At 42.6% G+C, this 13,439-nt stretch overlaps 1 protein-coding gene across 2 annotated transcripts; it reads left to right on the top strand.

The window, feature by feature from the left end:
- Positions 1-388: 388 nt before the first annotated feature.
- On the top strand, positions 389-8,743 carry myl6 (myosin, light chain 6, alkali, smooth muscle and non-muscle). Of its 2 annotated transcripts, XM_036530507.1 has the most exons (7): positions 389-489; positions 1,048-1,075; positions 3,366-3,509; positions 4,055-4,228; positions 5,148-5,225; positions 6,211-6,245; positions 8,195-8,272. In XM_036530507.1, exons 1-6 carry the CDS (start codon positions 487-489, stop codon positions 6,237-6,239), a joined length of 456 nt encoding a protein of 151 aa, XP_036386400.1. In that variant the 5' UTR covers positions 389-486; the 3' UTR covers positions 6,240-6,245; positions 8,195-8,272. The 2 variants fall into 2 exon arrangements, with proteins under 2 accessions (XP_036386400.1, XP_036386401.1); XM_036530508.1 differs by lacking the exon at positions 6,211-6,245 and having other exon boundaries at positions 8,195-8,743.
- The last annotated feature ends 4,696 nt before the right edge of the window (positions 8,744-13,439 follow it).

Here is a 13,439-nt window from a genome sequence, read left to right as displayed (position 1 = left end):
GGGCAAGAACTGTAACAGCTTAACAGGTAAACAGTTTTGATAAACAGGCAATTTCATTGCCACACCATTCTGAGTGTCAGTATTTCAAAATGTGTATTCTCAAGCATGCTTTTGTTTCAAAAATTCAATTAAGTATCTGACCTTGAACACTCCACGCGTTTAGCAAGATCAGGAAAAAATTTGTGTTAAAATACACCTTCATTTGTCGTCAGGTATAAATAAATCTGCCTCTTCGTGGCAATAAACATACGCTGTTTCTGTCTCAGAGCTGATGGGATTCTATGAACGATGGTGAGCGTTGGCTTATGCGCCACATGTGTACTTACGGTAAACTGAAGGTAGCCAACGCCCGCCTGAGTATCGTCATCGTTCAACACAGCTATATAAACACTACGTTCGAAGGTTTGTCTTGCTGTCCGGCAGTTGTCCCACATTTTGGGTTACTGAAGCGGGGAACGACCAGTGAACAACAGAGCTGATCCAGACATGGTACCTACAGTATCATATTTTTCAGTGAGATGGAATAATTTGATACATCGTTTTTTCCATTCAGATAGTTAACGTTACATAGTGGTTTGATTTTTATTTACTAGTTAATGTTAGCCATCACACAGGTTTGCGTAAGTGTAAAGTAGTTAGCTAGACTAATCCAGTCGCTTTTGTCATGTCTGGCCAAGATATATTGAACGTTATCAAACTAGTTAAGTTAGCATTATGTGACTAACTAAGGCTAGCTGTTTTTCAGGTGGCCTGGCATGTTAAGTGGATAGATATCTTCAATGGCTAGCTAAAGTATTGGTGGAAATGGACTAGCTAACGTTAGTTAAGTTGGTTTTGGCAACGCCTAGAGTTGGGGCTAACTAGTGGGAGACTTTTGGTTGCATAGCTGGCTATGTAAATAACATCAGATAGTTAGGTTGGTATCCAGCTATATGTTCCCAAACTAATCTCGGTTAACTAGTAGCAACTGACATTTTCATGCTACTGTCTAACAATTCTGACAGTCTGTGTGTCTGTATCCTTATGTATTCATTCTTCTTTAAACAGTCCGACTTCTCGGAAGACCAGATAATTGGTGAGTTTTAAACTTTCTTCTATTGCTTTGAAGTGTTAGAGGATTTTCCTTCAGAAACCATCCACCTAACTAGCTAGCTATGCAGCTAACGTTAGCTATCTGGATGTTGGACCATCACCACTCCTCATCTTTGCCTGGGGATATCTCTGAAACCTTTCCTTCCATTTCTGTTTTCTCTCTTTGATGAAACTGTTCTTTCCAGATTGAATTTATATCGGATCAAATATATGGTGAGTCGTTTAAGCTGAAAGTTTTGGTTTGATGCTTGATCAGTACCTCGATGCTAAGGGGGGGAATTAATTGAAATATCAGTAACACAAGCTTGTTTTTGGTGGATTCCGCACTTGTGGAGTGAGATGTTTGAGACGTGTTCCTAAACAATAATAACTGGATAAACTAACTAGCAACGTCCAGTACGCTTGATTGTAAAGATGACTTTGTATGAAAGCGTGCACGATAGCGCTACCCAGCTAACGTCAGCGAGCTTATGAGTTTTAAAAGCGTGTACGAATCTTAAAAATGCATGCTGTAGCGATATTTAGCAAGTCAGCTGTGGATGTTTGTAGACTTTAGCTAAATAGTTAGCCTATGTGAAAGTCATGTAATGTTTCGTGTCTCTGTCTGTCTTTATTGCAGCTGCCTGTAGCCAGCCGATTTGATTTGGCTTTGTCCAAACAGCTATTCGGCATAGACATCCGACATTCCTTAGCAGGGAGTAAAACCGGAAGTGTTTAGTTTTTTGCAGCTAGCAAGCAGCAGTCGTGAATTATTGCTGTGTTGTTTCTGATAAAATTCAAACACAGGACACAATTCATATTCATCGACTTTAGAACATTGTAGGGACATGGAATTATGAGCGAATTTTGGCATCTAGACAGCCGTTGTACTTTGCGTGACTTCAATGAATGAAAGAGCCTTGGAATTTGTAGTATTTTATCCACCCAGCTTTCACCCGCGAGCGCTCTGTCACTTGCTGTAGGTCCTTTTTTGGAATTCGGCGGTGCAGTTGATTAAATTTGCGCACCAGCACCAGTGTCATTTGTTTAAACCTAGATGACACGCAGATTAGTGCTCCCTCTCCCCTCTCAGTGCCATATATGGCGAAATAAGTCGGTAGTTTCGGGCAAGGAAGGCCGTCCCGCGATCCATCACATTCCAGCGAACAGGAATGCGCCCATGACGACTCAAGGCGTCAGGGAAATGGCCCAGATCACCACTCCCATCACACCCATATACGCATAATTCACTAACAAACACCCAAATGTGTGACTCCGTATGTGTTTTTTTTTTTTTTTTTTGATGGTCTTAACATTAGTTTTTTTTTCTTTGTCCTGTGCATGGCCCTTTTCCACATCCAGTTAATGGTACTAGTAAGTACATTCTCCACTTGTCACCTTGTCCCACCATATAGGGGGAAACTAGTTAACTCTCAAACTGTCAGAGACAACAGCTGACAAATGCACGTAACAAATATGATAAAACCGTAGTTGTGTGTGTGTTTGCAAGGTGGAAGGTGTGCTGAAGATCTGTTCACATTTATGACCATGGCCTTTTTCTGCAAAGTTTCATTTAGTGTTTGTCACCGGACTGGAACTGTAGAAATAAATCTTGAAATGCTATTATGGACATGTGAGGAACTTTTACTTTGGGTCTCATTGGGGTCTCTGGTTTGTGTTGGTATCCATTTAGTATGTCGTGTCTGTTCAGGTTGAAGCCATTAATGGCCTCATCTCTTATGTCTGCTGTTCTGCCTTTCTCAGGATGGCACTGCTGAATGGTCGGTTATATTTTGCTTTGGAGGAAGAGGTTTCTTTAGTTTCTCTGTAGTTGTGATCCTAATCTATTTCCTTTCCACTGATTGAAGTTATGTTGACAAAGCTTGATAAGCTTAATGTGGCAAGAAAAGGGGCCATCCTACATTGGTCTACAGTTTGTCCATAAGGGTGTTCGTGATTATGGTTTGATTTCTTGCATGCCCCGATTTCCATTGTGTGTCGCTTGTGTGGGACAGTTTTGGGAATTGGTGGCATGTCACCCAAAGCTGGTGCCCTAGAAAGTGCCTTATTGCAACCTTATGCTGTCTCACTGCTCTCCTTTCTTTTCCTGACAGTATCTTCTGCTAGTCCTGGATATTTTTTTGGCATTTGCCATTTTTGTCATTCTCTTCCATGCATTTGCCATTTACAGTCCCCTCTTACACTGCTCTCTCAAATGTATATTAGCAACCCCGGGTGCATGCAAGCTCTGGCACCACAGTGGGCTCCCCTCACACACACTTTCTCTCTCACAGAATTCAAGGAGGCATTCCTGCTGTTTGACCGCACAGGCGATGGGAAGATCAGCTACAGCCAGTGTGGGGACGTGATGCGTGCCCTGGGCCAGAACCCCGTCAATGCGGAAGTGCTGAAGGTCCTGGGTAACCCCAAAGCTGAAGGTGAGCACCACAGACTGCTGCAGGTCTCTTGCACTCCCCAACAGGGAAGGGAGCTTCAGGGCCTCCTCAGTCAGAGAAGCATGAGATCAGATCAGTTCCCATTTCAAACAAGTAAATCCTGCCATGGACCGTCCCACATGCTGCAGGACTCTTGTTGGGATGGACAGGAATTTTAGCAAAACCTGGAAATGACTTGCCAGCCCCAACTTGTCCTTTCTAATTTTTGGTGTGCATCTGTGTTTTAAAAACACCTGCTTTTTCTGGCATTTCAAATTGAAATTAATACTGCATTGTAGCTTGTAGCTGAGTCACTATGCTATATAGTAGATGAAACTGAGGGTAAATGAGTAGGGCAGTCTCCATTCAAATGAAGTTAGTTATCGGTCGGTGAATGTTATCATTTTAAATGAAGTACTCCCATGGCATGGGAATATACTTTAAAAGGAAGTACTGGCATCAAGGCAGTACTCTACAAGTTTCATGTAGAGCAGAACACAGCATTGTGGTTAACGTTTCTTTTTTATGCAATATGTTCTCTGCCACAGAGATGAACTACAAGATGCTCGACTTTGAGCAGTTCCTACCCATGCTGCAGGCCATTGCCAAGAACAAGGACCAGGGCTCATTTGAGGACTTCGTGGAGGGCCTGCGCGTCTTTGACAAGGAGGGCAACGGCACAGTCATGGGTGCGGAGCTGCGTCATGTCCTCACTACTCTGGGTATGTGCTCGGTTCCCGTCCACACAGAACACACCATTGCCTCGTTCCTGTAACCGAGATGGCTGTCAGTACCCGGAATTGACCCCTTTATGTTGTGTCATTGTGTGAGCCCAGATATGTTTCTACACATTACGTAAACACTTTGCCTGTGGAGAAGCTGGCCAACACTTCTCACAAAACAAAAAAACAATACAAAAGGAGCAGAACTTGCACTTAAACTTAAAAAACAATAATTTACTTTAAACATCCACAAACAAAAGGAACCAGCACACTACTGGGGAAAAAAGTGAGTTCTACACAACTGCATTTAATGAGCCTGTGATTACGCAGGTGTGGCCCATTAACCAGTGGCTAGTTTTGTTCAATTAGGCACCTACGCATGTTGAAAAGTGAAAGCCAAGATCCCTAGTCATTTAAACAGTTAACAATTAAGGAAGTAACAGTTTTGGGTAACATGTAATAGTTCTCCTTCAGTGTCAGTCTGTCCACTCACTACTTTCACATGGCGTCATTCACTCTGATTTTAACATTTTCCTGTAGGTTCCTCAGTCTGACAGTGGACATGCTAATGCTACTGCTCATATGGACAGAAGACCTTGATTAATGTGAAATCATGTGCCATGAAAGTAAAAGTCTGTGTGTGCTAGCTAGCTTGTTTCAGGTCTTGTGTGTAGTCTGTTTAACCAAGCCTACCACAAGTTTACTGTGGTAAATTTCCTTACATTTAACATAAAAGGTTTCTTACCGCTTGTTACCATTTCAAATTGCAGTGCTGCTGAAACTGTTCCAAGTTTTGAGAGCTGTGTTCTTTATCAGTATCCCCTCCACCAGGCGCAGCATTTAGGCCCATGCAGTTAGCCTTTGGGTGTGTCATATTACAGCTGCAAAGCAACGTTTAACACGTTAAACTCTGTTCCAGGGGAGAAGATGACGGAAGAGGAGGTAGAAACACTTTTGGCAGGACATGAGGACGCCAACGGTTGTATCAATTATGAAGGTAAGAGTGCTGGATGACATGGTCCAGTTGTACTAGGTGGTGGTGGAGGCTCTGACTTACTGTTTGATGGAGAATGTGCCCCTGCTGGCAAATGGGGAACTTTGGAAATAAAGCTGCAATGTCCCACAGTGCCATGTGGGCAATGCCCATTTTGTGATTGCTTAGTTTACATATATTGTGTCGTACGGTAAGACAAAGGCCTTAAAATGTACTTACTACACACACTGTAATTGTCACATCTGTTCTTGAGCTAAAATTGGTGTGGTAAGACATCTGCCCTAACAGAGCTTCAAAGTGGACTGAATGTATAATGCAGTAAATGGCCCTGGATCTGCTTTTATGGGTGTTAAGATCCAGATAATGGGGGGGGAAATCGCTCAGGCAAATGAGCGCTGGCGTACTGCAGCTGGCATGCCGGTGTTTAAATGCACAGATAAAGCATGGCATCAGGAGCAGCCAGCCCTAGTCATGGACTTCATGTCTCTCTAGAAGCTGAAATGCTGAGTGCAGTGAGCACGCTATCACTTGGGTTCATTTAGCTTAACTGCTCTAACTATATGGTTGGGGGGGGGGGGAGGGGGGGGGTGCAGGAGTACAGTCTGTATTCCAGAACCAGTTTTGCCTACTGCATGGTTTGTTGATGCTTATACAGTGCAAAGCTTTGAATAACATTCTCTCCTGTCCAGTGAAATGTGCATAGAAATATAGCTGGTTACACTGTTATCCTGTGACTTGTTAAAAGAAAGAAAAATTCAAATTTTTAGAAATGTTAAGGTTTCTTAGAAACATCATTTGAGAGCCTTTTTGGTACATTTCAAAGGAAGAGTTGTGAACAAGATTTGTTGCACGGGATCATTGGACTTGGACATTGGACATTGGGAGACTGTAACCCTTATTGGGCACTCCTGGTACAGTGCATAGGAGAGAAAGTGGAGAAGGTGGAGCCATCCTGATGCTCATACTAACCTGTGTTCCTCTCCCACAGCCTTTGTTCGGCACATCATGTCTGGCTGACCGTTGGTACGGGCAATCGGCTCCCCCCCACCCCCTTCCCCCTGTCAGCACATATACCAGAAGAGGGTCCCACTCACATTTTCTGAACCTCACTGCATAGGATGTAGTTGCTTAACTATGTTCACCTAGAGATCCAGCTGCCTAACATCCCCTTCTTAGACTGACAACTGTATTTACCTGTAGCGCATAGCAGATGTCCATTAATTATGAGGGTGCATATTTGTCACAGGTGCATGTTTGTCACAGTGTAAACATGTATTTGCAACCATACATTTACTGGCAGCTTCCAAAATCGACTCACAAAGGCTCATTGAGACTATTGGACTTCTGTACTTACTATACTATGTACATACTATGTCAATGTGCACATTAACATGCACTTTAGGTGGATCATGTTGTTGAGAGAAATGGCCTAAGTCACATTAGCAAGCAAACCAAGATCAGTTTTCTTCCAGTCTGTAAGAGCAGGCAGACTCCTTATCACATGCGAGTGTGTTGCGTGCGTGTGTGTGTTGCGTGCGTGTGTGTGTTGCGTGCGTGTGTGTGTTGCGTGCGTGTGTGTGTTGCGTGCGTGCGTGTGTTGCGTGCGTGCGTGTGTTGCGTGCGTGCGTGTGTTGCGTGCGTGTGGTGCGTGCGTGTGTTGCGTGCGTGCGTGTGGTGCGTGCGTGTGGTGCGTGCGTGTGGTGTGTGTGTGTTGCGCGCGCGTGTGTGGTGGCATGGCCTTCTATACAGAAATGTTTCCATATACAGCCATGTTTCCACTATGTCATTGTAAAGCCGAGCGGGCCCCTCAGTTTTGTTTGAAGGTGTTTGACTCCTCTTCCCTCCAGCAGCCCTCACTCACCCCCTGGCCGCAGCATGCTCCTCAGCATGTGTCTGGGTGTCTTTCTCCTTCTCTCCCCAGATACTGGTCCTCTGACTATGGGAGAGGTGATTGGTGGAGAGATTGTTGTAGATGCAGAAGGGTGACCGTTGGGCTCAGAACTGGGGACACGGACCTGAGATGAGACCTGCCAATTCATATTAACCATGCTTGAATACATAGCGAATACTGCCCCATCTTCTCATCTTTCCATTGCCTACGTCTCCCAAAAGGAGTCTTTTCTCAAAGATCAAGTTTTAATGTCGTTCCCCCACAGCTCTGTTAAGCACAACGGTCACTCTTTTTACTAACTGCGGGACTGCAGTGAATAGCACTTTTGCTGGTATTTCTGTCCCCAGCACTTTTTTCCCCTCTTCATGGAAGCTGGTAGTTGCTGGCCCGCTGGCCTCTGTTCACTTCCTGTAGAAAGGCCAGGAATGGAGAATGGCCATGCTCACTGGACCAAAAGCCTGGGCAAATCCTCATTTCTGTGGCTCAATAGGTGATGGAGCAGATCTCTTACCTTGCTCCACCCCCTGCTGTCATTAATGCCAGCTTGGTTTCCTGCTACTGACAGACAAACCAGAGGAGGTGGGGATCAGACTACATCTGCAGCATCCTGTACAGTCAGAGCATAGGTGGCTTTCATGGAATTGGGGGACTAACCCCTGGGCTATAATCTAGTGGAGGTTGGTTCATTTCAGACAACCATAGGTATTTTGCAATAAGATGACTCCACTTTCACTAGTTGTCATCCATAAAAATATTGTACGGTAGCATATTAAATTGGGGGCTCTTGACTGAAATGGAATGACACTCATTCATATGTGAAGGTGTAGCAAAAATCAGTTATGACTGTCTTGCTGTATTAAACACAACCCAGAAACTGCATAAGAACACCCAAAGAAATCTGCAGCAAACTGAATGACCTGTGGTAAAAGGCCTGAATGCATTCCTGATTGGAGGCAGCAGAGGCTGAGAATGTGGAGAGGATGTTCAGGAGGGTGCTGCAGCTGGAGTCGGTCCCCTTGTGCAGTCCAGCCTGGCAGCCTTGATGTTCATTTTTGTTTTTTTTGTCTCCTTTCTCTTACAGAACTCGTCCGGATGGTCATGAATGGCTGAAGATTAAGAATCTGCCAGGATGATTTTTTTAATTTAATATTTGTGCTTTATTTTATACAATTTTGTCCCCCCCCATCTCAGTAGCATCTTTCATTTCTCTGTTCAGGGTTTCCTATTCTTTTTAGAAGTGCCTTTATCTGTCTGTGCAGAAACCCTAGCTGACGACCCCATTTCAGTCGTTAAAGCATGTAAAGGAAGTTTATCCACAGACAAAATCTGCAACAGAGTTGCAACAGATCCACACCACGTTACACTAGTGCAGGCAACATACTCATGGTACATAGTGGGTGTCAGATGAGCAATCCTGTGTCATAACTGTCATAAGAGAAGATTTTGGTGACTGGCTGAGGCTATCTTTGACTTGGACCACACCTTTCCCCTCAGATTTGTAGTTTCATTTTCTGGTAAGATTGATCTGAATTACTGTGTACTTTGCCATCATGAATTGAAAGTATGGTTTGTTTCTTTTTTTCCAGTTTTACTCCTGTATGCGTTACATTGTCAAAATAAAATGAATTTCCCCAAGTTCCAAAAATGATCTGCTGTATGTCTTTTTCCCCTTTCCCCAAGAAACACATTAACTCAAATTAATTACTTGGTACCCAGGTACAGTAAGTTAAATAAGACAATTTTTTGGACCCACTTGAAAGGTAATGCCTTGATTGAAAACTGATTCTTAACATTAGTGTAATAAAATGCCATTAAGCCATTTCAGAGTAAATGTATTTGTGTGTATAATGTTTTACATCAAGACTTACAGGAGTTCTCTCAAAGACATCTACTGTCGGTCTTTTTTTTTTTTTTTGGCCTATGGTCTGGTCTCTTTCCTAGCACGATGTGTCCTGCTCCCTGAAAGAACCATAACCAAATTAGGAAGTGTAATCTGAAAAAGTGTGGTGGTGTGTGTTTTAACATGTAAACAACTTAAAACAACGGGTAGATTTGGCAGTAGCTCACAAGAGTAAATGCCTCTGGCAAAACTGTAGTAACCTTCTAAGGCTTTGTGGGCTTTATGTTTAAGTCCTACAATGGAGTTGCACAATAGCAATGTTCCTCTAGGCCTAGTGTCAGGAACACCTTTCCGTACCATATATGAACAACACTACCATGGTTTTGTTCACACTTGAGGCGTAACAGTATATTTAAAAAAAAAAAAGAGAATTAAAATTCACAAAAATGACAGATGTAACAATCCATACAATCTGTTATTTTGATATTTGGCAAAGTACCTTCATCTGAGGTCAGTCAATAATGACATGGAACACATCATCCTGACTATAACAGTTTGGTCATAGCAAAACAACCATTCTTGTGTGAAACAACCCACCAAAAGGCAGCTGTATGTTTCAGGTGTTTTGCTGCAAACCAAGATTATGCAAACTGTCCTGCCTGGATGTTGATGTCTACCATGTACAGAGCCATAAAAAGTATAATATTAATGCATGAAGTGATGTGCTGTGCATAATACTGCTACACTGGAGTAACAGGTTAAAATCCAAAACCTTCATACTATTAGTTTGTGTACAATATTCTGTTTTCACATACAGTGGATCTGGCTGGTGCTCATGTATTAACACCTTCTTGCAGAGCAAGTACAAGCCTAATGTACCTTTGGCAATTCCAAACAGGGTTACATAAAGCCGGAGTATAAAAATGGTTTGTTGGTAATTTAGAAGCTAAATTGCATCATATTGTGTGTACCATGTACAAAATAGATGCTGCCTGGCATTCCAGGAGTTCCAAGGCATTTGCAGAATGTTCTGAGTTCCTTATGCTTGCACAGCTAAAGGCTGTAATTTAACCTGTGTTTCTCTACCCATAAATCTATAAGGACCCAAAGGCCATACCCTGCTGTTCATCTTCAGTACAGGGTTACATGCAAGGGGCTTCGCATGCGTACTACTTCCTGTTGTTTTTCACTCTTTTTTCCAGTGCTGACCCAGAAATTCAGCATCTGATTTAAGACACAGCAGCTGTTTGATGCACCCCTTGTAGAGGTGGAGGATTCCGATTCTAGGACTCACTATAAATAAAGGAAAGCCTTTCCCTGTCAGCAAGGAACCCATCCCGACTGCGGGCCGAGTCTTACGGCCAGGGATTGATCCCAGACATTGTCATCCATAGACAGTAAAAGGGAGCCCACTGCAGCGGTAAAAAAGGCTTTGTTGAGATTTGTCTGTATTTGACCAACTGTAAATTCATAAGGGTGTTGGTGTGCATGTGTATTGCAGCAGTGCAGTTGCCTTGCCCTGCGTTCTTCCACAAGTGCAGAGGTGAGAGAGAAAAGCACATGACTGACAATGACAAAAATATTTGGATGAAATACAGGGGAAAATGAAAAAAAAAATTCATGGCATCCTAGACCCCAGAAAAGCAGGTAAGGTCAATAACCCTTGTCTTGTGTCAGTCCCACTTATTCCATGTAACTCTCAGGAGCCCACAAATATAACATACATGTTTGTATATCTGAACACATGCATTGAACCCAGCTCTGGTGGGCTCTGGCTGCAAGGTCAGTGCAGGCTGTAGTCCAACACGTGTTGAGTAAAGAGAAACAATTAAATCACATGCACTCAGTGCTGGGGAATGTGTCTAATGCAGCCAATTTTTTCACTCTGGCACTATCCTGATCCAGAGCAATACATTATCATTGTTTGAAGTTAAAAGTCTATGAATGGGACCCATGCGAGAGGGGGATTTAGACCCCCTTGCCTTGCCTGTGATTGTTGAGATGTCCCACAGACTTCAACCATTTCAAGGCTGCTGCTACAAAAAAAGTCCTTATCACCACAGTATTTCACAAATGACAAGGGACTTAGCCTTATTGACAGCCCAACAGAGAAACTGATACGGAGATACAAATGTACTATAGTCAGGCATATTGCTTATATTGTGGTAAACATACAAGTAACTATATCTGTGTCTGTTTGCAGATGGGGGTTTACATATTGGTTCGCTTCCATTGCAGAAAGGAATTGGAGGTAAGGATCTATGCTGTAAGTGAGGAAGCCTGGATTGGAAGACTGTGCATTAGTATAAAGTAAATCTGATGGCAGCAATATTCCACTGAAGATACACCAAATACCACTGCTATGTCCTCACTTTCTCGTGGCCCTTTCTTTGTTCAGTGAGCCAAGGTTATGTATGTAACCTCCCGTCTGTTTTGCTAAAAGGGCCATCGTCCGAGGGGATGGCCCTGTTGATAGCTGGTTTGCAGTAATGCTTATTCCTAACATTCAGCAGGATTAGTCTTTCTCTGGCTGCAGGAGCAGAATCTGAGTGGTACAGAATGTCTAATGAGTAATCACACCGACAGAAGGTTCCTTAGACAGGCAGAACTGGGGATGGAAAGCATCCAGCATGGGGAAGCACCAAGCAGGAGTGCAGCAAGTAACACATGGGGTACACATGGGATACACTAAAACCAATTCTTACAGTAGAACATGGACGGGAGTAAACAGGTTGTTGTGTTGACTAGAGGATTGAGGCACAAAGACACACCTTTCAGGTATTTTAAAACAAGGAAATGAATAGTAAACTGTATGAAGTGTACCTAAAGCAGACTGTATATGGTCACTGGGTTGGGTCTGGGCTTCAGGCTCACTCCAGGCCTCAGTGACCTGTGCAGAATGCTGGCACAGTGACTAAGAACTAATCTAATTTTGCTCAATGGGGGGTGAGAATCAAGGAGGCTTAAGAGTGGAAAACTGAAGATGGGCAAGACAAACAAACTGTCTGTATCAGCCTGGCAAAGACTGTTTGGAATTATTTAATTCTTATAAAGGAAAAATACACTCACCTGAACTTCAACTTCTCCTGCAGAAGCAAAAGAGGAAGCTCTATGTGTAGCTCCTCAGTGTTTTTCAAGTCAGTGTCCGCAATGTCTTGGCTAAATGTGTGATGTTGCATTGCTTTGATACAATGTAGGGTTGTGCAGAGAGCCCAGTATTTGTATCTGTATTTGTTGAAGCAGCAAAATTATCTGTATTTGTATTTGTATTTGAGTAAAAGTGGAAAGCGTAACAATCCTGTTTTTCTTTGTATTACACTTCTAATTTTAGGATAATAAAGTGTTCATATAAGTGTTCATGAGCCTGTTAAACTATAGATCTTGCTGTCTGAAAAAAGGAGAGTAGCCTAACAGGCTATGCAAATATCTCAATCCATGTCAAGTAGGGTTGGGCCGATGGCTGACAGACATCACGCCGTTGAGCCAGCATCGATTTAACCCCCCCCGGTCCACACAGACAACGGGGCGCACCCTGCCACACACACACACTATAATTCCAGTGTCTCTGCTATAACGTAGAAAAATATATTTATTATTTGCGGGGATTTCCCGGGGATCAACTTGAGCCGTAGAACTGATGAATAGGCTATGTAGGTGTATCAGCCAGAGGGCGCAGAAATGAAGGATGGGTTTATTCTAATTATTATATTAGCTCCTTGCGCCTGATTTAAAGATATTATTTAATCATACTATACCGCCCAGTGAAAGCATGTTTTAATTTAGGCGCAAACATAAAAATTATTATTAAAACTACCTGGTTTGCACATACCTCAGTAAATCAGGGGGGCAGTCTTTATTTGTATCGCAAAATTGAGGATTAAAACTTACCTATAGAGCGAACTCTCCCGTTCTCTGCTATACCTGTCTATATTTCATGTTTAGGAAAAATATAATCAATGAATTATTAATATTGTAATGACTAGAGGAAACTCTTGCTGATTTATGATTTCATTAGCGTTATTAAGCTTCTCATAGTTTTCAGTTAGCATTTGCTATATTTTATAACATTAAATCGCTGTTTCCTCAAAGATAAAATTAGCTAGAATTTTTCCAGTCTAGTGTTCTAATCGCACCGGTTTTAGCATATGCGCTAATCGGCAAATCACACGGGTGTGACTGTACACGCGAAAGGGTTAAAAAACTTGTCTTTTTAACAGGGGATTTTCTTGAACTTTAAATATAATTCAGCTGAACAAATAAATAACCCTAACCGCGCTCACAGTTGTGAGGAACACCATCTATTTGACTTTTTTATTTCTTCTCGAAAACAAATAATGTTTAAAATATTTGTACGAAATAAATATACGTAAAAACCCACTATTTGTGCTTTTCCGAATACCCTATTCGGATTCGGCTCCACCCCTAATACAATGTCCCCTGACATGGTGTAGAGACTGGTAGCCCCCTCTCTAATAAAGACAGCTAC

The sequence above is a fragment of the Megalops cyprinoides genome, chromosome 6 (assembly GCF_013368585.1).
Source record: "Megalops cyprinoides isolate fMegCyp1 chromosome 6, fMegCyp1.pri, whole genome shotgun sequence".
NCBI classification, from domain to species: Eukaryota; Metazoa; Chordata; class Actinopteri; order Elopiformes; family Megalopidae; genus Megalops; species Megalops cyprinoides.
Note: the sequence above shows the minus strand (reverse complement) of the source record. Positions and strands in the feature narration are given on the sequence as shown.